Raw genomic sequence first — 24,265 nt, 5'->3', positions numbered from 1 at the left:
CATCTGGAGGGCCACAGTTTGATTACCCCTGCCTTTGAGGAAAGGGGATGACCTAAAAAACAACTCTTCCTTTTACTAGCTTTAACAATTACACATTATGAATCAGTTGATACACCGTTAGGCATTAGCTGGTTTTTTTTTTATTTATTCTTATATGTATGTTTATGTATTTGTTTTAATCAGTAACGAGTTCTTGCAAATGAAAAGACGGGATATAAATAAGTACAATGTTGTTCTTGCATAATTATATTCCTGTGTCGTAACAATAATTCTTAATACAACTTCATATTCTTAGCTAAAATTGAGGCCCTTATTTCTTACTTAATGTGGTCTACTTGACCTCAATACCAGATTTGTAAAGGGCGTTTTACACAGGCAGGATTGTTAAGGAAGGCAGGACATACCCTTGAATGTTAGGCAAATGCTGTGAGCAAGAATTAATGATGCACATCTTTAAAAAGCCTTCTAAAAGAGCTATGATGAACACTTATGGGAATAAGTGGCCACTTTAAAATATTAACCATGGTTTAAAATAGCTCCAAACATTAGTATATGTAATCCCAGGCACTGGGGGAGAGAAAATGTATTTGACATGGACTTTCATGCATGCATACAAAAATAAATAAAGAAGTCATATCTGAAGACATTCATATTTTTGCTACAGTGCTGCTAGTTGATGAACCTGAACATAGTGTTTTCCAGCTTTGAAGCATTATTGGAACACGTAACTAGGGATAAATGTCTGGCTTTGTCTACTGGATGCATTAATTTGGTTGGGAATTCCTAGACTCAACGCGCAATCACACATACCACCGAAGGTCACCTTAGAAAACACTCAATTTCCCTATGGCATTGTCCAGAGCAGAAATGGTGGTGGGGGAAGCTGTTTTGACCCATCTCAGGTGCCGAATGTCCTAGAATCACAGAATCATAGAGTTGGAAGGGGCCATACAGGCCATCTAGTCGAACCCCCTGCTCAACGCAGGATCAGCCCTAAGCATCCTAAAGCATCCAAGAAAAGTGTGTATCCAACCTTTGCTTGAAGACTGCCAGTGAGGGGGAGCTCACCACCTCCTTAGGCAGCCTATTCCACTGCTGAACTACTCTGACTGTGAAAATCTTTTTCCTGATATCTAGCCTATATCGTTGTACTTGTAGTTTAAACCCATTACTGCGCATCCCTACCCCCTCCCTAGTCATTTCTGCTCTGGAAAACAGTACAGGACAGAAAGCAGAAACCCCTCCTCCCCTTGCTTGGGCAATTCCAAGCCACGTTGAGTAATGAGATACTTTCTGAGTTGAGTCCCCTAAGGAAAGTGACTGTGTGACAGGTCAGGCTATTCCCCGACCTGACTTACAACATATGTCTTGTGCAGAAAAGCCCTCAGATGGAAGACAGAAAACTCTACATCTATCAGTGACCACAGGCACACATGGCCAGGACTAAGACCCCCATCTCTACACATTCTAAAGCAACATTTTGTACTCCACAGAGAATGTCAGTTGCTCTCACTCCCTCCTCAGGCGTTTTGTTATGACACAGGAAAAGGTCTGGAGTGTTTTGTTTTTAAAACTCAACATGACCAGATTTTTAAAAAAGCACCAAACCAAACCAGGTATTTTGAATGCATTGAGAAGATTGGATTTGCAATAACTGTGCAGAAGATGAAAGGAAATAATAGATCTCTTAATGAGAAGCTTCACGAAACAGCATGACCCGTCTGGAGCCGGAGGCGAATTAACAGGTCCTTTCATTTGTAGCCACGACATTCATAATGACCCCCCTTCAGTCAAAACCGAAGGAGGTTACATCCCTTCACCATCCTACTTCTCAGTGACCGTCTAAGCTCTAAAATGGCACGATCGAGCTATTTTAAGGGCTTCCTTTTCCAAACGCTCCTGTGGGAAAGATCCCAGATCTCACTGGGCAATGTACTCAATGAACAAGAGAGATTCAGTGGACTATTTTGGCTTCATGTACCCAACTAAAGACTGATTTTGCGGGGATGCCTCCTATCCATTGGTGAAAAGAGAATGAACTTAGGAAGATTGGGTGGGCAGGAAGGGATGTGCCAGTGTCTTGTCTCTTGTGGCCCTTCCTTGCATACCCAGGGAATTGCTGATCGCCACTGTGGGATGGTAGGTGAATTTCCTCCAGGCCAGGCAGGATTCTGGAGATTTTTGTTGGGGGGATTGCTTGGGTATGAAGTTGGGGTCACTGTAGGTGGGCAGGTAGTTGTGAGTTCCAGCATTGGACTAGATGACCCTGGAGGTCCCTCCCAGCTCTATCTGCTTCATACAAATTGCTGTTTTCCTTGTGATTACCCATTTTACATAATACCCATGTTCTTCAGAAGTTAGGTGCTATCACAAGGAAATGCAACTTTGTGCGGCAGTTACGTATATCAGCAGCTCCCCTCCACTTCCCTTTTAGTGGGGGTAGAGATCGGGTTAGTTATTGAACCCTTGCCGCCACTCTTGGCCTGCTATAACTATGTTGTTAAGGATTAGTTGTGGGTTCATGCTTTTATGATATTGTTTTAATGGGATTGTTTTATGTAACCCGCCTCGAGCCTCCGAGGGTAGGCGGGATATAAATAAAATGATGATGATGATGATGATGATGATGATGATGATGATGATAATAATTCCCATTTCACCAAGAGGTCCCTGGTCAATACAATATTTGCATCAAAGCAAGAGGAAGATATCGAGTCTTCCCTCGTCCTGTATCTCCAATCTAAAACCCACGAAAAAGGTTATCTACAGATGTGTTGTTGGTTTTTTTTAATATAACTTGTAAGAAAATTTAACACGGGAACATACATAAAAAAGTAGGCTTCCTTTCAAGAACTTTCGTTTCCAATAAAATAAAGGGACCAATCCCCCCCCCTCCAGCAGCATGGAGATGAATCACAGGTCTGCAGTGCAATTTTGATTGGCAAAATCACCCGTCCTTCCATTCATGGAAATGTTCGGTAGGATCCACCTAAGCTATCTCAAAGAAGTGTTATGCAGTTAAACTAGGATAACCCCCATATACATCAACCATCCTCAGGCTCCTGGGAGGAGCATGGGAACTGGTGCATGGGCAAAATCATGGGTCTTCAGTGAGTAAGCAGCCTCATTCTGCACATTGCAGCTTCTCCACTCTTTGTTGGTGCTTTAGCTTGTTTTCAATTGTTAGTGTCCCCCCCCCCCCCGCGAGTTTGATTTCAATGCAAGGTACTTTGACATTTGGCTGAGAGTGGATGATATTTATATCTCAAATAAATATTTAATTTTAAAACACCTCTGCATGGACTTCTTCATATGAAAAAGACCCAAGGAAGTTCACAGTAAAAAAAATAATTAAACAAATGATGTCTTACAGACATCAATTATTTATTCCTCTAAAAATGCTGGCCAAAACACTAAATCACCTTCATTTAGAAAAATTATACCCGCCTTTCTTCTTAACAGCACCCAAGGAAGCTGACATTACAAAGTTGAAAACAGAAAACACATTTAAAACAATAAAAGCAACATTAAAAATCCAACCAGCAATAAAAACCAGCAACAGCCACAAATCCCAAAGCCTACCACAGGTCTAATCAGATGATATGCTGGAAGTTACATGTATGGACCTCCCAGTTGTATGAGGCACATAGGGCCTGGATTTGAACAGGAACAATGGGACAAGGGGGAGGTGGTGTTAAGCCTTCCCACATATCGTCTTCTCCAATCTAAAATGACCCCAGAGAACCATTTGCTTCAATGGGAAAATTTATGGTGCTGGTCTTAGTCTGATGCTCCTATAGCAATTCCAATCCCCATCAGGCCTCTGAACAACTAGGATTTTTTTCTTTTAAAAAATGTCGGAAATTCCATTGATGAGTTCCTGGTGCGACATCTGGTTAGCTTAAAGATTTTAAGGTCATATAAGTGGCTCTTATATGGCCATATCACCCAGCAAATGCTTAACAAATATTAAAAATGTATACAAAATCATTAACTCTCACCCTTTCAGGTGGCTGTCAAGAAACAGTGTTTCATGAAACCCTGGTTGAGAAAAGCCTGATCTGGAGTCTTACTGTGTCTAAAATTAAAAATAAGGCTACCTTTTCTTTTTAATTGAGCTCCTCAAGGTTTTTAGGACAAATCTTTTGCAGGGACTGAGTGACCAGCAACACCTACAGGGCCCCTGTTTCCTCCTTCCTAAAAAAATCCACTCATCTGTTCTGCTCTGGACCTGTTTGCATTGATATAATTTGTGCCTGTGTTAGAGTTTAATGTTAATATTATTACTATTGTATGAAAGTTGTTATGAAAGCTAAGTTCTATGTACCGTTCCTACATTTTATGTAAACCGCCCTGAGCCTCAGGGGAGGGCGGTATATAAAGACCAAATAAATAAATAAATAAAAATAAATAATAGCAACGAAGATCAAAATTTTTCAGGGAGAGAAAGAGATAGTACTGATTTGAGTCTGTAGCAACATTTCAGCACACTACAATCTAGCTCCCCCTTCCTCCAACTGGCCCACGTACAACTACTCTGAGGTAGTTGAGGCTTTCCTCTATTGGCCAACAAGCCACCATTTCTGAGGCCTTGGGGGCTCTTATTCATCTGGCTTAAATATCTGAGACCGGGTGGGCATTTGGGGGCCAGGTAAAGGAGGGCCCCCGCGAAGAGAAACGGTAATTATTCAAGGTACTTTCAACATGGACTTACTTGATAGGGTAAGTCTCATCCTTCCTTCTCTGCTTCTCGTGCTGAGGGATGGACTCCCATCCAAAGGTCAGACTCCAGTCAAAGTTCCCGCGGCTGTGCTGCTTCCCGTATTGAATTGGCTTGGAAAACTCAAAGGTGTTGAGGTCAATGGTGGTAATGTCTGGGCTGACGACAGCTGTGGGTTCCTCTGCAATGCGGGATAAGAGAGGCTCTAACCAGCCATGAAAGCATTCACCTAGGGGGAAAAAAGTGGCGGGAAAAAGACATTTGAAATTGCAATCACAGTTTTAAAAAATTTCCAAAAATGCTGCGATTCAGAATAATTAGCAATTTCATGCAAACCAGTGGCTGCCACATAGAGCTGATTTTTTTTTGGTAGGGGTGATCTGCAATTACCTTACGATATAGATGTAAATAAAATGCAATTTTGTGGATTTATATTCACTGTTTATATTTTATTCAACGCACACTTGATGGCTCTGCGGCCTAATCAGGGGTCTTTTGCCCAGTGCAACGCTCCCAATAATCACATTGATGGGAAAACCTTTTTAATATTCTTACTTCAGCAAGAATAGATACAGAGGAGCTCCCAAATCTGCGCACAGAACAATAGAATTACATAGTGTTAAATACCCTTTTCTTGGAGGCTGGGAGCGATGATGCCCTTGCAGGATGGGCCAATAGCCTGGGGTTTCTACCCGCCTCCACCTCCCGGGAACACCCTACAGCCATTATGCTAGCCTTCTAGAAACCTGTACACAGAATCATAGCCAAACTGTATTAAAAGGTTGCAATCATTTCCTTTATCACCATAGAATCATAGAGTTGGAAGGGGCCATACAGACCATCTAGTCCAACCCCCTGCTCAACGCAGGATTAGCCCTAAGCATCCTAAAGCAATGCCATATAGATGTACATAAAATGTGTGTACATAAAATGTATACTATATATATATAGATCAACATACAGTGGCCCAATCTACTATCATACTGGTGGTCAGTTCTGCCAGATTATACTCTGGAAGAATTTCACCACACTGGAGTGGCCTCTTTCCACAGCCTTCTGATTTTTGATCAGGAAACTCATCAGATCGAAGAACAGCCATAAGATGATGTCCCTTTTTGGCTTCAGGATTGGGCATTTTTGTTTGCACAAATCTCAAAAGCCTGCTTAAGTCCTAGGGTAATAACAGGGAAGGGTAACGAAGTACCCTTGTGGAGCAGAGATTGCCAGATGGAGGAATGGGGAGCAGGGAATACCTACCAGCCATGAGGGGTCACAGTTCAAACACAGATCACTTGATTCCTCAAGACTTGATCCCAGGCAGGTGAACGTTTGAACAAAATTCTACTCAAAAAGGACTGCGTCTGAGATTAAAACCACCTGCTGTCCATTCATACATGCAAGCCATCACATGGGGTCATGAGGAGGAGATTATGCATGTAGCAATCGGACCCAAGCATAGTGGACAAGTGTAGTTTGCGCAAACCGGCCAGTTTGCCACTGAAAAATAAGAAAACAGGCCACCGGGCAAAGTGACGAGCTATTAGTGTACTTACAGTGAGCATCGAGGAAGGTGAGCACATCTCCCGTGGCAACGCTTGCTCCAAGCAACCGGGCGGTGATTAAACCCTTCCTTTCCCGCTGTCGGACGACCCTCACTATCTGCAGCTGCTTGACGTACTCGTCCAACTGGTCTTTCAAGTAGTCTGGAATGAAATGTGTCAAAAGTTGCAGAAGGTGCACTGCGACATTCGTTTTCAGGCTCTGCCAAATGGCAGGAAAAATTGTCGAAAAGCACAGAGTCATGCCGTCAAACAGATCAAGATTGTTGGATCTGAAGGTTTCAACTCCACCTTCCAACTTTAAATTAGGAACATGGAGACTTTTGAGACTCTGCTTCATACCCATTGGTGGCTTGTGATCATGGATCATGTTTAGAACTTTTTGGTAGCCATTTTAAAGGCCCCCCTCAAATGCAGAAGCTTTGTTCCTCAGATCTCCTGGGCTTCTAGAACCAGGGGGAGTAACCACATAATGCAATTCCTCCTACAAGCATATGCACTCCACTTAAAATACATATAGGAATACCCTATAGCAGTGGTCCCCAATCTTTTTATCACCGGGGACCGGTCAACGCTTGACAATTTTACTGAGGACCGGGGGGAATTTTCCCCCTGATCTGCTTGCTTTTCCACCACCGCATCTGACTTCCCGCCGCCAGCAGCAGCTGCGCAGTGCCACGCCGAGGGGGAGCCCCAGCCATGGCGGCCGCCGGAGAGCACCAAAGGGGAGCCGGTGGCAGAGTGGCAGGGCAGCCCCTGAGGCAGCAGCCGGGGAGGAGTCATGGCCCGGTATCAACTGATCCACGGACTGGTACCGTTCCCTGGCCCGGAGGTTGGGGACAGCAGCCCTATAGCAAATACACATAGCAAAAACCATAGAGCAATATAGATTGCATCCCCTGCCCCCTTCCCCCCCCAGAAATCTACCAAGACCCCTGGACCTGTTGTATTATTGTTGTATTATTATTGTTAAATGTTATACAGTTACTTGTTATTATCAGTTAATAATATTAATGTTATAACTAGTTATATGTAATGTTTTCTGTATAGTTTCTTCAGTTCCATGTAAACCTCTCTGAGCCTTCGGGGAGGGTGGTATATAAATGTGAAAAATAAATAAAGAAATAATAAATAAATATCCTGAACCAAAGGCTGTATAAGTAATAAAGCTACTGTAAATGGGACGACCTCTAACCTCAACTCTTTTTATCAAACGCCATTGCTGGAAGCAGCAATGATCAACAGTGATGTAACCTGGATTGTGAATGCATTTTTGCCATAGGAACACTCTTCAGTCTAGGAAGGTGTGCATCCATTCAGGGGTGGGGTGTGTGTGAGAGAGAAGAGGACAGGGATGTAAAGGTTCTGGTTCTATGGAAGGTTATTCAAATTACTTATTATTCTTCTCCCAGACCTTAAATTTAGGAAACTCCTGTTACTTTCATATAACAGCTGACTTACATCACATATGTAAGAGAGTCAAGAAACAGATTACCCCACTCCCTACTCATCCCACCACTGCAAAGAAATATTTGCGGAATAACCAAGGTCCTTCTGAGCAAAGTTTGAGTTCGGTAGCCTGTTTAAGACTTGCAAAGTTTTATACAAGGTATAAGCTTATGCATGCAAATACACTTCTTCAGAAGCTTTGTTCTGCTGCTTCAGACCAACACAGCAAGCCACCTGAATCTACCTTCAAAGGTCTTTCTGTGATGCGTCCAATCCCTCAACATCCTCATGCTTGCTTTCACTATAGACAGAAGACCCACTCTGCCCTGAACAGCAGAGAAGACTATCACCATATAGAACAGCCTTTCTCAACCTTTTTACCATTGAGACACCCTTGAAACATTCTTCAGGTTTTGAGAAACCCCAGGAGTGGCACCATCGTGCAGAATACGGTTGGGAAGCATACCTATGCATACGCCCACCTGGGGCTTCTCCTCTCCCCACCGCCTCCAGGCCTGTCATTGGCCATTACGGGAAGGAGGGATGGGTTGCCATGACTGTTAATGTATGCGGACATTTGATGCAACTTGCCAATATGTAATTGAGAGTTTAAAGGTCAGCCAATCACTAACTGTTAAAGACTCTAATTATGGATCAATCTGGAGGCCCCATTATGGGCCAATCAGGCTCCTCCATTAAGGGCCAATCAAAGCCCTCTTTGGGCTGCTTGAACTCTATATAAGTTCGTGTGTGTCCATATCTTCCCTGTTCAGTGTTTGGAGTTTTGTCTGCATGAAGATCTATTGTTTTCAAAGAATGTCTAGTGTGTGCCTACCGAACTCCAGACTTATTAATGACTCTATATAGTCATATCACATGAGAAATGCTTAATAAATTTAATGTATAAAAATTAATTCCCACCCATCTGGGAACCCTTCCAGGGCCCTCGAGAAATCCCAGGATTGAGGAAACCTGACAGAGAGAAAAGCCCTGCTCTACTCTGCACCATATTATCCCCCCCCCAATATTTTCTCAGCATCTGAACAGGGGTCCTCATTTAGTGTTGTCAGTGACTGCACAGCTCACAGCCAGCTGCAAAGCATGACAGGAAGTGGGTTCAACTTACCGCAGTGAGAAATTACAGACTTTCTGCACAGCAATTCTGAGCTTTGGTGTGAAACCGGAAAAGCGGCTACATAGAAGAGACCACTGAAAACAAACCTGCAGAGCTTTTGCAGACACCACCTGCCGCTTTCATGCACACCTGCTCCCTCCCCCCACCATCAAAAAATTGTGGAGCTGACTGAGAGGTCTGCAAGGTTTGTGTGTGTGTGTGTGTGTGTGTGGGGGGGGGGAATGAACACAAGGTATGGTGCCTGATCTGGGGGCAAAACTTTACCTTTGTCCCAAAGCCAGAGCGTCCTCTCCGATGTGCTGGCATCATTTCTGTGTGATGTCAGCATGTTGGGGAGCTCCCGCCTCCACCTGGCAACCCTCCCACCCAAATACTAGCGAGGGTGGACCCTGCTTAGCTTAACTCTGATGGGATCGGACTAGGCCCGGTTATCCAGTTCAGGGCATACACCTAATAGTTAATCGTCTCCCACTCCTACAAGGCAAAGGACAGGATCTGTAGAGCACACATGAAAGTGAACCTTCATGGAATTAGAGTTATATTGTCATTGTTTACAGCACATGGCTATAAACAATCCAGGAAGTTACATAAATGCAAAAAGACACATTCATAGGCTTATGCTGAATAAGTTGCTTAGTATTACTGGAAGAGATCAGCTAATCTTGATAAGACCAAGCAAGAAACTTGTTAAGCAAATTATCTACAGGGCCCTAAAATGCCTGAAGTGGGACCCAGTCTTTCCTTCTCCCAAAAACAGTGATCAAGATGTACTGGACAGAGCCAAAAGAAATTTGAAAAGGCCTGTTTAAGAGGCCACAAGACTCCTGCTTGTCCTCCCTCCCACCACAACAGACAAAAATTGTTACCCCTCTGGAATTTGACTGATCTAGCATCAATTTTCAAGGAGGAAAAAGTGGGATTAGAATTGAGTGAAGGGCAGTGTACAGCCTCATGTTCCAACCCTATGCCTTTTTTGTGCAAAAGAAACATGCAAACAACTCAGCCAGAAATGCAAATTTCTCAAGAGTTAAGCAAACAATGCTTTACAGATAGTAAGGATATGACTCAAACGGGTTGTTGGTATTTCTCACACCTGTTTTACTTGTGGGGTGGGGGAGTCCATGCTTGTCCCAGGACAGTTTCTGAATTTAAAAAAAATCAGTATTCTACTGTCCAGCTGGGAGAACAGGAAAACTTATGTACACCTGTTATACATGTATAGGAATTGTTATCTGGTTCTGCAGATTGAGAAGCTGAGGGCCACCATTCCCATAAAACCTCGTGTTTCTGAATCAGATATTTATAACCCACTTTGGTCCTCAATGGGAAACCCAAGCAGCTTACAAAATCTTCCCCTCTTCCATTTTACCCTTACATTGTGGAACAGTCTGGCTGAGGTGGCCAGAAAAGCTATGGACACTCCGCAAACCAATTAAAGCACAATTGCTCAGAAGTCCATTTTTTGTAAACGTAATAAGGCTGTACTATCTTTATGCAGCTTTCGTTGTATTCATATTTGGCTAAGGACTGAGTAGGCGGAGAGTGGGTGGGGCCAGTCCGGGTAAGGGGCCAATCGGAAGGCATGAAGCACCTTCCGATTGGCACATCACCAGGACAGACAGCAGTTCTAGCCAATTGGGTGAGGGCACAATCTAGGCCCTCACCAGCATAGGCCAGAAAGCCTTTGAGGCCCTCACCAGGACAGGCCAGAAAGCTACAGGGAAGCGGCAGGACACCGTGAGTAAAGACGGAAGCCTTTCTCTTGGGCCTAGAAGTGCCCCAGGTGTGCTTCTAGCCCTGAGCGGAAGGCTGTGCTGACGTCGGTGGGGGAGCAGGCCTTCTCCTTGGGCATAGAAGCACATGGGGGGGGGGCTTTCGAAGCCTGTTCTCATGAACGGACTTTGAATCTAGTAACAGAATACTTCGGGTAGGTGCTTTATAAAGCGGTAGTCCCCAACCACCAGGCCGTGGCCCGGTGCCGGGCCGCAAAGGCCCTGGCACCAGGCCGCGGCTCCCTGCCTCCGCAGGGCTGCGCCGGGCCGTGCATGCGCGTTTACGCCATGCGCGGTCGCAAACATGCATGCGCGGCACTCCTGCGCAAGTGCATTGCGGCCGTGCATGGCGCAAACGCGCATGCACGGCCGGGTGATTGCCCTCCCTGCCACCGCCGGTCCGCAGCCTGAAAAAGGTTGCGGACCACTGTTAAAAAGGAACAGGGACTGTGTTCTACAGCAGTATAGACTGCATCATCTGTTGTATTGCCCTCCTCTTGCTGTTTCGTTTACATACGTCTGCAGTACCATTTTCTTAATTATTTACCACATCACATGCTTACGGTTTGTTCCAGAGCACAGTAATCCCAGTCCTATTGCATTGCTTGTTAGATATCCCATTGATTGCACTGACTTATACTGGGAATCTAATTTGAGTCTCACCGAGAAAGGTGGACTAAAAGTAAAGTATTGCAATAAATATGCCTTGAAGACTGGGATATCACCGTCCAAGTTGGAGCACATGTTCCGGACCCCATTCTGCACTTCACAATCAAACTCAGACTCCAGCATCCAGCCAGAAGTCAGGACAATTCTCTCAGAGAGGGACCTCACTCCAAAAATTTAAGTTTAGAAATGCCTCTCCTACCCCCACCCATCTTTGAATAATATGAATGGGCAGGAGCAGTGGGAACCAAATAAAGACATTAATGACCCTTAATAGCTGTATGCATTTCCACAATGGGAGTTAATTGCCCGGAGAAGTTGATTCCTAACAAACACAGACTGGGTATGTTTGCGCACGCATACACACAAAGAAACAGCAGCCTGAAGTTTGGAAGAGACAGGGAAGCAGAAAGAGCATGCTGAGAGCACCTTGGAGCACAGGCCCAGGGCTGTGTCTCTCTTTGAGGTTCTGCTTCAGGACAGGTATGCTGTCTTGCTGGAGTGCCTCTTGTCCTCCATTTGTAAAACAAACATTCCCAAAAGGTCTTAAATTTTTAAGTACTCTTGTCATCCAAATGAAACCAGCCCAGTAGCACTGTAGCTGGGACCTCTCAACACATGGGGAAGCTGGGAACATGAAGTACGTATTGAGATGAGCGGCGGTCGTACAAATTAATAACAATAGTAATAATAATATCATAGGAAGGAAGGGGGAACCAGAGGAAAGAGTGTTTGAAAGAACTCCAAAAGCCTGAGCTGCTGAGTGTCAGGGGAGCAGACATCGCCATCCCCAAGAAGGCCTGAGGCCGAACTGTGTCATTATCCTCACCTTGGGTATAGCCAATTTAGGCTCTCAAATGACAGCTGGTGGTTTCTAAACTTGCCCAAGTGAGCAGGTTTTCCCGGATGGAAGCTACTTACGGCATCGGTGGCCCACAGGAAATCTTCCACCACCTGTGCCCTTGGGAAACATAAATCCGAATGTTCCCCCACAACAAATTCCCCATAATCGGCAACAACAATTGAGATGACTTCATTAAGGAGAACCCTAACAAAGTAACTGATAAGGAAAACTCTAAAAGCAACTCCTTCAAAAGTTACTAGCTTCTTGGGAAGGCCCCTCAACCAGGAACAAAAGGACTAATAATAGTTGGGTAAGTATTTCCGTAAAGACTTGACTACATATTCTTAGCATGGCACCATCAACATGCATGGTGTTTTGCCAAAAAACACACGGGCAACCAGCCCTAGGAAGCTTACGATCTAAAGCATGAACATGGTGAAAAGGGGCAAAAAGGTAACAAGGGGTGAATATGAGCAACTGCTTTACAGCTACAGCTGGAGATGCATGAGCTACTCAACCCTATCTACTGGTTGAGACAGAGGTGCTACTCAGCTCTGGTTGAGGTCACACACATCCAGAGCTATTGTATATTCCATACCAGGTTGAAGATGTTTATGTGCGTACAGGCATCACCAGGAGGAAACTGGAGCCTGTTTCACCTAACCACACAGCATAGGAGAGAACACCTGGGTGTGAAAAATATATAATACTCTCTGAATGTGTGTTCTGTATTAATGGATTTTTGACCACTGAGGAAAGCTGAAGAGGCTGAAGCTCGTCTGGTTTCATGTGGTTCATAAGACATATTCATCCTCCAGGAACACTTGTAAATTGTACAGTGATATTCAGACATCTGATTTTTTAAAATTTTACATAAGTGAACACTAGCTAATAAATAGTTAATATGTTATTTTATATGATTTGTTGCAGCTTGACCCTCTGGACAAAATTGGAGATGCATCTAATTCTAAATTGGGTTGTAAGGATTAGCAAAATGGAAATAGGGACCAACAGGGGATTTATCTACACACACACACACAGAGAGCCTCACATTCAGTCGCAGTTAAATTAAAACATGCACAAGTTCACTTGTTGCCCACATGAGACACAGTCCACTTTTCCTTCTTTCACAATGAATAAATTCCAGTTAGAAACAAACTCTACCTGCAATATACAAACAGGACAGCTACCCAAATTCTCCAAAACAATTAGCCTGAATTAAATCCAGGTTTAGGACTCTGCACACACCAAATAATGCACTTTCTGCTTTTGTAGCTAGCTTCCTGTGTAAAACGAGAAAACCTACTTCTAAAGTGCATTGAAAGTGCATTATCCAACATGTGCAGAATGAGGGTTAACAAATAGAAAAACTAATTCTGGCTAACCCACACATCTGTTTTCTTCACCCTAGATAGTCAGATTTAGGGCTTTTCTGCACCACAGTATTTTTTACAGCTTACTTCTTAAACTGTATCATTTCCCCCCATCCTTTACACACATTATGTCCACCCATCGCTCTCCCAGTTTTTCCTTGCATTTTTTCAGACCCCCCTCTATAGTTAAGAAACCAAGCTGCATCAAAAACCTGGTGTGGAAAAGTCTTTCATGTCTAATCAGGATTCCTTCATTTTGCTTCGCCAAGGAAGAAAAGGGAAGGAGAAGGAAGGAAGGTGCTTATGGGCAAGTCCAGCACATTTAAAACTTATCCACTGTTATCTTGCTTTCTGGCTGACTCAGTCAATCAACTTGCTCCAGAAACATGGTTTAAAATGGTATCTAGCCTAGAATTGTGTCTGCTCGGGTTTTAAGAGGCAAAGAAAGCCTGAATGCACAAGTATCTCATATCTGACAGCTGAGAAGCATGGAGGTGGGGGGTACAGAGCAGAAACAAAAGGCTTAGCAGCAGTGGGATAAATATTTCAATGAAGGCTCATTACATATTACTCACACAATGCCTTTAATGTTGATGGAGTCTTTGTGTATTCTGGCAAAGACAATAAGCCCCTGGCCCCAAGAAGCTTGCAATCTTACAGACTGCCAATGCGGTACAGTGGTTAAAAGTGTTCATCTCAGACCAAGATCCAGGGTAGCCAGCTTCAAATTCCCCCTTGGCCATGGAAGCTCACTGGCTGACCTTGAAGCAGCTGCTCTCTCATAATTTACATCATGGGGTTGTAGGTGTGAGGGAAAAATGGAGGAGAATGACGTAGTAAGCCATTCCGGAGTATAAATAAATACAAACAGAAAGGGATAAAGTTATTTCCAAAAATTGGTACCAACAACGTGCTGCCAGTATCAAGTGTCTGAGTGGCTGGGGTCTGGCACAAACAGAAGAAGAGTTGGTTTTTATACCTCGCTTTTCACTACCTGAAGGAGTCTCAAAGCAGCTTACGATCACCTTCCTTTTCTCTCCCTACAACAGACACCCTGTGAGGGAGGGGAGGCTGAGAGAGCCCTGATATTCCTGCCTTCCCTTTCCTCTCCCCACAACAGACACCCTGTGAGGGAGGGGAGGCTGAGAGAGCCCTGATATTCCTGTCTTCCCTTTCCTCTCCCCACAACAGACACCCTGTGAGGTGGGTGAGGCTGAGAGAGCCCTGATATTCCTGCCTTCCCTTTCCTCTCCTGGAACTGGGAGATGGTGGAAGCCTCTCTGAAAGAGCAGGTAGTTGCCCTAGCCTTGAAGCAAGTGGTGGCACATCTATCCCTAAATAAACCTATTCTAGATGCGGAAGAGCTAAACAGAGTCTCAAGTGTGCCATTTTTATAATAATTATTCCATTTTTATACCGCCCTTCTGAAAGGCTCAGTTGGTTTATGTCACAACACAGTAGCAACAGTATTAATATATGATTAATAAAATAGTTAAAAATATAAGGTAAGTCTAAAATTAAGTCATTAAAATTATTTTAAATGAATTAAAATTGTTCCCCCAATTCTATCCCCCTTAGGCCTAGGAAGAGCAACGCTTTTCCAATTGCTGAAGGGTAGAGCATTAAGTGCTAGGCTGCGATCTTTCAATAATATTTCTGGTGCCGCATGATGCCTATGCTTATGTGCATTCGTAGTGCACATGAATACATAGGGAAGCCAAGTTCATTGGTGTAAGTGTGCAGAAGGAACTTCAACTTTCCTTCCTGCACTGTTACCGTGAACTGAAAGGGCTATTCAGTTCATAGCAGAACACTACAAGGTGCCACAGGAATACAATCCTATGGAATCTTTACTGCTTTTCACTAAAACTGACAAAATTGGGAGAAGGAGGGGCTGAATTTCCTTTTGTATGTGTGCCACAGTTTGTGTGCCTCCAGAGTGAGAACAGAAGAAGAAGAAGAGTTGGTTCTTATATGCTGCTTTTCTCTACCCGAAGGCGGCTCAAAGCGGCTTACAGTCGCCTTCCCATTCCTCTCCCCACAACAGACACCCTGTGAGGGAGCTGAGGCTGAGAGAGCCCTGATATTCCTGCCTTCCCTTTCCTCTCCCCACAACAGACACCCTGTGAGGGAGGTGAGGCTTAGAGGGCCCTGATATTCCTGCCTTCCCTTTCTTCTCCCCACAACAAACACCCTGTGAGGGAGGTGGGGCTGAGAGAGCTCTGAGAACTTTGACAAGCCAGTGTGACCCAGCTGCCTGCCTGTGGAGGAGCAGTAGGGAAATCAAACTCCAGATTAACCACTACACCAAGTTGGCACTATATACCAGGAACTAGTTCTTGCTTGTACAGTAACATCTTCTACATGGTGTCCTTCTGGAACAGTTCTCTAGCAACAGTAACAAACAACAAGGACTACAGAAGAGCCCTGGAGACTCCCTGGAGAAGAGCCTAATGCTGGGAGCAATTGAGGGCAAAAGATGAAGGGGATGACAGAGAATTAGGTGGCTGGATGGAGTCACTGAAGCAGTCAGTGCAAACTTAATGGTAGAGAACAGGAAGGCCTGGAGGATCATTCTCCATGGGGTCGTGATGGGTTGGACACGACTTTGCAACTAACAACAACAACACAGAACAGCCCAAAACTGAATGTAGGTACAATGTACCATCCTATCTCACGAGGGAGTAAGTTTTAGAATTACCCCTCCCCCCACACACACATATATATACAACTTGTAGTACAGGCCTTCCTAGGTAAATATTAGCATGATTTAAAAAAAAATCTTCACCTATGTTTGAGGGTAAAGACAGAAGGCTGTTCTGCCCAAACCAGCCATGTGCTCCGCACCCAGCCCTCCCGGGCACACTTACCATCTGTACTGGCATCGTCCACAAGAATGATTTCCTTTAGCAAGATGGCAGGGGAGGAGTAGAGAACACTGTACACCGTGCGGAGCAAAGTTGACCAGGCCTCGTTATGGAAGACGATGATAACGCTGGTGGTAGGGAGGGGTGGACAGCGCTTGAACTTTTGATCGATGCACCTGCAAAGGGGATCCAGAGGGTCAGGTATGTGCTTTGTTCCCTGCCCTTCAGCAACCACCGTGGAAAAAAAACGTTTCTAGGTGATTCCCATCCTGGGAGCTGCTTTGAACCATACAGAACTGATTCAAGAAGTCCCTTTAAATACATGAAAATACAGGCTGCTTGGTCCAACACTCTCCTCAATGCTGAAAATCTAAACTGAGGGCATCCCCAGAGATGGCTCACCAGGCACTGCCTGATGGCCCACAGCAGAAGACATCCCTGCCCTGGAAGGGGAATACCTTTCGAGCTTGTTCATTCTGAGGATGGGGTCAGGGGCCCTGGAAGCCTGAGATCTATGGTCTGCTGGTACAACCCCCGCCTATCCTGGCTGCTTAAACCTGCGGGGAAGAGGGGGGGGGAGGTGGACTGGAACTGGGAGATGGTGGAAGCCTCTCTGAAAGAGCAGGTAGTTGCCCTAGCCTTGAAGCAAGTGGTGGCACATCTATCCCTAAATAAACCTATTCTAGATGCGGAAGAGCTGAATCGAGTCTCAAGTGTGCCGTTTTTAAAATAATTATTCCATTTTTATACCGCCCTTCTGAAAGGCTCAGTTGGTTTATGTCACAACACAGTAGCAACAGTATTAATATATAATTAATAAAATAGTTAAAAATATAAGGTAAGTCTAAAATTAAGTCATTAAAAATTATTTTAAATGAATTAAAATTGTTCCCCCAATTCTATCCCCCTTAGGCCTAGGAAGAGCAAAGCTTTTCCAATTGCTGAAGGGTAGAGCATTAAGTGCTAGGCTGCGATCTTTCAATAATATTTCTGGTGCCGCATGATGTCTATGCTTATGTGCATTCGTAGTGCACATAAATACATAGGGAGGCCAAGTTCATTGGTGTAAGTGTGCATAAGGAACTTCAACTTTCCTTCCTGCACTGTTACCATGAACTGAAAGGGCTATTCAGTTCATAGCAGAACACTACAAGGTGCCACAGGAATACAATCCTATGGAATCTTTACTGCTTTTCACTAAAGCTGACAAAATTGGGAGAAGGAGGGGCTGAATTTCCTTTTGTATGTGTGCCACAGTTTGTGTGCCTCCAGAGTGAGAACAGAAGAAGAAGAAGAGTTGGTTCTTATATGCCGCTTTTCTCTACCCGAAGGCGGCTCAAAGCGGCTTACAGTCACCTTTCCCTTTCCTCTCCCCACAACAGACACCCTGTGAGGTGGGTGAGGCTGAGAGAGCCCTGATATCACTGCTCAGTCAGAACAGCTTTATCAGTGCCGTAGCGAGCCCAAGGTCACCCAGCTGGTTGCATGTGGGGGAACGCAGAATCGAACCCGGCATGCCAGAAGAACAGAGGAGAATGCACAAGTCATGTCTAAGTATGAAATGGTGCATCCCTCCCACAGTGAACTCTGTCTTGGCCATCCTTGTAAAAGAGCAAGCTTCAAGGGGTAGTCAAACTGCGGCCCTCCAGATGTCCATGGACTACAATTCCCAGGAGCCTCCTGCCAGCATTCGCTGGCAGGGGGCTCCTGGGAATCGTAGTCCATGGACATCTGGAGGGCCGCAGTTTGACTACCCCTGAAGGGCATAAGTGTTTCAGATAGTGTGAATGAATGACCTGCAAAACATCTTATCATTAGCAGCTTTGCTCAGGCCTTACAAACTGAAGGCCGTGTCCTCCTTTATTGAGTCAATCCACCTATTATTGGGTCTTCCCAGTTTCTTACTGCCTTCCACTTTCCCTAGCATGATGGTCTATTCCAGTGAGTCTTCTCATGATGTGACCAACATATGATGATCTCAGTTTAGTTATTTTAGCTTCTAGGGAGAATTCAGGCTTGATTTGACCTAGAACCCACATATGGTCTTCTTTCGGGCTGTATTCGTAAAACTTTCCTCCCATGCCACATATTGAATGAATCAATTTTCTTCAATTTTCTTCCTGTCTGCTTTGATGCATTGTCTGACTTCTAATCCATACACAGCTATGTAGAATACCACAGTATGAATTATCTTTGTCGCCAGTGACACTTCCTTATACCTAAGGTTCTTTCCCAGTTCCTTCACGGCCGCGTATCTGGACAATCTGAAGCAGGGTGCTTAGAACAAGAGACAGGGATCCTCTTGAACAGGATTGGTTGAGGCTCTATCCCTAGTCGCTCACTGGACCTTGTAATGAACCTATCAGGGGCCTTCACTAAGGACCAATTGTGTGTCTTGGCATGAGCCCCAAACGTGTATATAACTTCAACAGTTTTGCTTGTTGTTCAGTGTTCTTGTGCTTAGTAAAAAGATGGTGAGGGGTTTGGAGACGAAGATGTATGAAGAAAGGTTGGGGGGCTTGGTCTGTTTAGCCTGGAGAGGAGACGACTGAGAGGGGATTTGATAACCATCTTCAAGTATTTAAAAGGCTGCCATATAGAGGATGGAGCAGAGTTGTTCTCATGCCCTGGAGGGACAGACCAGAATCAATCGGATGAAATTAATTCAAAAGAAATTCCATCTAAACATGAGGAAGAAGTTCCTGACAGAGCAGTTTCTCAGTGGAACAGGCTTTCTCGGGAGGTGGTGGGTTCTCCATCTTTGGAAATTTTTAAACAGAGGCTGGATAGCCATCTGACAGAGAGGTTGATTCTGTGAAGGCTCAAGGGGGTGGCAGGTTGCAGTGGATGAGCAATTGGATAGGGTTGTGAGTGTCCTGCATAGTGCAGGGGGTTGGACTAGATGACCCATGAGGTCCGTTCCAACTCTATTATTCTATGATTCAATGGCTGTTCGGAGCTGATGTCTCCGTGTCTTTACTGAACCCACATATTTAATAGCTGTCCTTCCTAGTCTCAATCACCTTGTGTTTTCTTGGTTTCAGTCTTCCTTTTGGTTCATGATTCAGACAAGGAATAGAAAACAATCTTTTTCTTCACCGTCAACCTTAAAACTGTGTACTTCTTTAGCAGTCATTACTTAAGCCTTCTTGGTGTTCAGCTGCAATCTCACTTTGGCACTTGACTAGAGCATAGTGTTGCACAAGTACAAAACAAACACAACTTGACCTGCTGAAATTCTCTCTTCCTCAACTATGAAAGACACAAAAGCTACCCAGCTGCCCAAACACAGCTCCCCTTCCCCCCTTCTGGTACTTAACCTTGCCTTCATTCAAGAGCCTGTATCTCACAGACTGAGGGAACAGGACAGGCAACAACAATAGTATTTTCAATTGGTTCCCTAGTACAGGCTAATAGCAATGTCATATACACCGGAGTAGAGTTTCACTAAGAAAAAAGGAGGAAAGATAATGTATTCTCCTGAGGCTTCCGGGACCAAACAGTATTGCCTTCTGCTTTGTGAGTGAGTTCAACGGGGAGACAGAACTACAAAATGAAGACGTTTTGTTCCAAGCGTACGCGCATTCCTGCAGGATGGCTCAGGACCTGGGCAGATCACTCTTCCCACCCAACTCTTATGCGTAGTGGTTAAGAGTGTTGGACTAGCTTCCAGGAGACCCAGGTTCAAATCCTCACATGCCGTGGAAGCTCACAGGTTCGGTCACACAGCCCCAGCCTAACCTACCTCACAGGTTTTTGAGAGGAAAAATGCAGGTGAGAAGAATGATGCAAGCTGCCTTGGGCCCAGTTGGGAGAAAGGCATGGTATTAAAAATAATTTTAAAATATTCGCGAGGCCTAGATATGGGCATTTTTTTGATGAAGATGCAAGTACGACATAGACTTGCTTAGTTTGCACCACTTTTATTCTGCTGGATGTGGTAAGAAAGGCAGAGCTACACAGGGAGCCAAATACTCATTGGAGTATCGATGTGAGATAGCAGTCAAAAGTCTCAAACTTCGGAACGGGGAAAAAAGGATTCAAATCACCATTTGGAGACAAAGATTACTACATTCAATAGGGCCACAGTCTGTGCCCTGAGTTTCTTTTTGCTGTAGACTCATTCCGCCCACTGAACTTTGCTCCCTCTGAAATATCACTAGCATTACTCAAATTATGGAGCTGATCTTTACAACCTTAAGGGACGGAAGGGGCATTCGAAATGAAAGCTGACATTTTCAGGTTGTTTAACATTATACTACATTTGCTCATGCAAGCACAGAATGATTGAATCTGTGGCCCATTCCGCACAAGTTAAATGTAGCAGGAGTGTGGAAAATTGTAAACGCTACTAATTTGCAGTTATGCACAACGTTGCACACAATCTGCCACACTCCTGAAACTGATCTGCGAAAAGCGCTTCATTGTAGTGCTTCCAGGGAAATCCCCAAAAGCGAATTCACCCTCTGGAAAGCACTACACTCTTGCAAACAATCTGCAACAGTTTCAAAAAAGTTCTGTGCGTTCCCATTGTTGCGGTTTCAGCAAAGTCCCTCCCCCTGGCTCTCTCCTCTGAACTTCCGGCAAAGCGATCGCCATTTTTTTTTCTCGGAGCGAGCGGAGAGCAACGAGCCAACGAACATTCATTCACCCAGCAAGGCTTCTCCGGCTGCAGTCCCTCCACAGAGCTGCTTTAAAGCTCTCCTCAAGTCACCAAGCACAACACAGCCCCATTTGCAAGTTCCCTTTATTTTTGGCCGAAAATCGCGCCTGTGCATGGGGGGGGGGGTTTCCACTCAGGGGAGCGTGGCAATGATGAATCGGCAGCTCACACGCCAGCTACAAGCTAGATGGGTCTCAACGTTAGGAGGAAGCAAGGAATCAAGGAATCAAGGCATATTTGTTGCAACATGTTTTTCTTTTTTTTAAAAAAAACTGTTCTTAAAGGGAAAGGGGACAAAGCACGGGGAAAATCGCTTCCTTTCTAGTGATTTTTGGCGAGACCGGAAACCTGTGGGAAACGATTGAAACGCTACTGGATTCCACTAAAAAGGCAGGTATGCATTACGCCGAATTCCACTATTTTAAATTCCGTTATTTCTTTCTGTAAGCAATTTGCCAAATTGATCCCTGTGCGGAATGGGCCAGAGTATCCCACAGCAAAGAAACAGGCCACTAGAGGAACAGAAAAGACTAGTAAAGCAGTAAAGAATTTACTACTCTCATGAAATACCTACTTTAAATATGTAGGCAAATACCATTTGAATCCATACCGTATCTCAGAGGAACGAATCGGACATCGTCGTTAGATATATAGGAGTAAGGGGGCTGCTAGGCTTTGCCATCCTTGGTGATAATCCCCAGTAATAAATTCTTTAAGATTACCTCATAAAGTAAGTGGCTTATAAGTGGCTCATAAGGTAACTGAATGCACAATTTTTAGTATCAACAGGGGGGAAATGGAGAATGGCTTTATATTTCCTACTTAGTTCTACACTACTGTCCTCTTAGAAGACTACTAAAACACTTTCTGAGTATACATTTAAGAGAATGTGCAAGGTGCAGATATTGCTGAGGGAGAACAAAGATTTAAGTTTGAAGAACACCCATTTGTCAAAATCAATTGCTTAAAAATAATCAATAGTTTTGAAAAAAACCTTATATAGTAAATCAGCCATGCAGCAACATTAGCTTATCCACCCTTTAGAAGAGGGTTGAATAAAAGGAGCCATTTCAAGAAGTCACAGAAAGATTCTAGCAGAGACAAGATGTCTCAAAGCCTAATCTTGAGTAAATTGTTGGGGGCTGAGACTGTGCCATTACTTTGTGAAACTATTATGCAAGGTGATGGTGCTATGTAAACAAATAATACACTAGATTGTTTGCAATATATCTTAAAATAAAACAGTGGCTGATTTTTATGTGTCCGGACTAAAAATTAACATTTTTAAAATGATGAAATTCATACCTATGGCATGCACACCTTGTACAGAGTCTAAATTTATTTGTAACAATAAGCATATGAAATGTAGAACTATGTTGTTTGAAATATAGGCTGGTGGGGAGGGCTGAAAAGAATTTTTGTTAGTCCTCCCAAAACAGTTTGGCCTCATTCCTCTAAACTTGAATTCCAATCTGCTCGGGGAACAACGCCCTTAGAGAAAACCATAACAATTCACAAACCAATAGACATCTGTACCTTGAACAAGAATGACACTTTTCCTTGTATGGAGATTTGGTAGGCATGAGAATAGGCGGATAACATTCATTTCCCACATTTAAACCAATGATTTTACGGCACATCTCCTGGGGGAGGCATAACGGAGTCAAGAGGATTTAAATAATTTCGGGAGAGGGTAGCTGCCTCCACCGACCTCTTTTGATTTCACTGTCCATACCCTGCTCTGAACTTGTCAGCAGGAAGGCAAGCGGGTCCCTTACATGCCGCATACCTCTGGCACACATCAAAAGGGGAGAACGTTCCACATGGAAGATCAGGTTTTTCTTCGGCCTCCCCTACTAAGAAAGTACCCAACAATACAAGTTTCATTCACAGGCTCCCTCCATCTGAGCCAATTTCCCCAGCTCTCCCGATTTATGGTTTCAGTTTTGGGAAGGCCTTACGTTTTAATTTAAATTGGTTTATGCCTCTTTGGTTGACTGAATAGCATTCTTGCGCTCCCTGCCTAGAACACAGCATTCTTCCATTGTGACATCTACACCTGCTAGGCAGAAATAATCAGCCGTGGTCGAGTGGGGTGCGTGTGGGGGGAGGCAGAAGAGGAGGACTGTCGGCAAAGCCGGCCTGGTTTTGAGCCACTATTCAAGTTGCCTTTGTTGGTTCCCCCTCTTCCTCCCCACCCACCCACCGCAAGGCCTTGACTGACTTATCTTCCCCTATGAAAAGCAAGCCCTAGCTTTGAGAGATCACAGGGAAGGGAGGGAAAAGACAACGGTCACGTTTGAGTCCTTCCTTGCCCCCCTCCTGTACTGTAAGAAGTGTCTGTTCCACTTGGTGAGCAAAGTGAAAAATTAAGGGGGCAATGGAGCTCTTGGAAGCCAAAGGAAATGGAGCAAAACCACGGGCGGGAGGATCAGGAAGGTTTTGAACTTGGGCAGCCTTTATTAAAAGGAAAGGGAGGCCCCCCTGCAAATCAGATCTTTATTGGGAAAATGGAGGGCAGAAGAAAATGGGGGGAGGAGCACTAAATAATTAAAAGGGGGAAATTTATACTAGATATAATGGACCCAGAATGTTTTTATCTTCAGCAGGACGTGTTCTTGAGATTGTTAAACTGGAGCCGAATGTTTCACCAGATCCGTGTGGGCAGTTCACGTGAGCTTTTTGGCAGGTCTTCAAACCACATCAACAAGCTATGGAGTTTTAAAATGTGTACAGTTCAGCCAGCACTGGTACTTAGTCACTAGTTTTGTTATCAGCATCAGGAATTGCAGCTTAAATGAATATTTGCCTAATCAGGCCAGCAACAGTATAAAAAATACAACCCTTCAAGATTCTGATCCCCAATCAGCCCCAAATTTGCCATTCACATTTTGAAGATTTAAACCCAAAATTCAAACAAACACTTAAAAATTTTACCTCACAACTTCAAAGTTTTTAGACCTGCTGCCAATTGCTGAGATTTTGACAAGCTTCAAATATAAGTGCTCAACTGTGAAATACTAATGGTACTATGTGTACAATAATAAAAAGCATTAACCTTTTCATATAGTTTTTAGGAGAGCACAGTGGACATTCTCCAAAGAAAAGTTAACAGGGGAGGGGTGCTTTATTAGGCTCCTTTAAGCTTAAATTTGTACTGCTTTTTTGTTCTTTAGGTCACGCTGTGTTTTATCAAGGTAGTGCTGGTTTTAATTTT

At 44.2% G+C, this 24,265-nt stretch overlaps 1 protein-coding gene across 5 annotated transcripts in view; it reads right to left on the bottom strand.

Annotated features, from left to right (window-relative positions):
* GALNT6 (polypeptide N-acetylgalactosaminyltransferase 6) overlaps positions 1-24,265 on the bottom strand; it is an 82,367-nt gene that overhangs the window by 17,068 nt on the left and 41,034 nt on the right. For all 5 annotated transcript variants that reach the window (XM_077328910.1, XM_077328909.1, XM_077328908.1 and 2 more), the window contains 3 exons: positions 16,389-16,561; positions 6,274-6,423; positions 4,715-4,949 (listed from right to left, as the gene is read on the bottom strand). In XM_077328910.1, coding sequence (XP_077185025.1) covers positions 4,715-4,949; positions 6,274-6,423; positions 16,389-16,561 — 558 coding nt within the window. The remainder of the gene's footprint in view (positions 1-4,714; positions 4,950-6,273; positions 6,424-16,388; positions 16,562-24,265) is intronic.

This window comes from Paroedura picta, chromosome 3 (assembly GCF_049243985.1).
Source record: "Paroedura picta isolate Pp20150507F chromosome 3, Ppicta_v3.0, whole genome shotgun sequence".
Lineage (NCBI taxonomy): Eukaryota > Metazoa > Chordata > Lepidosauria > Squamata > Gekkonidae > Paroedura > Paroedura picta.
Note: the sequence above shows the minus strand (reverse complement) of the source record. Positions and strands in the feature narration are given on the sequence as shown.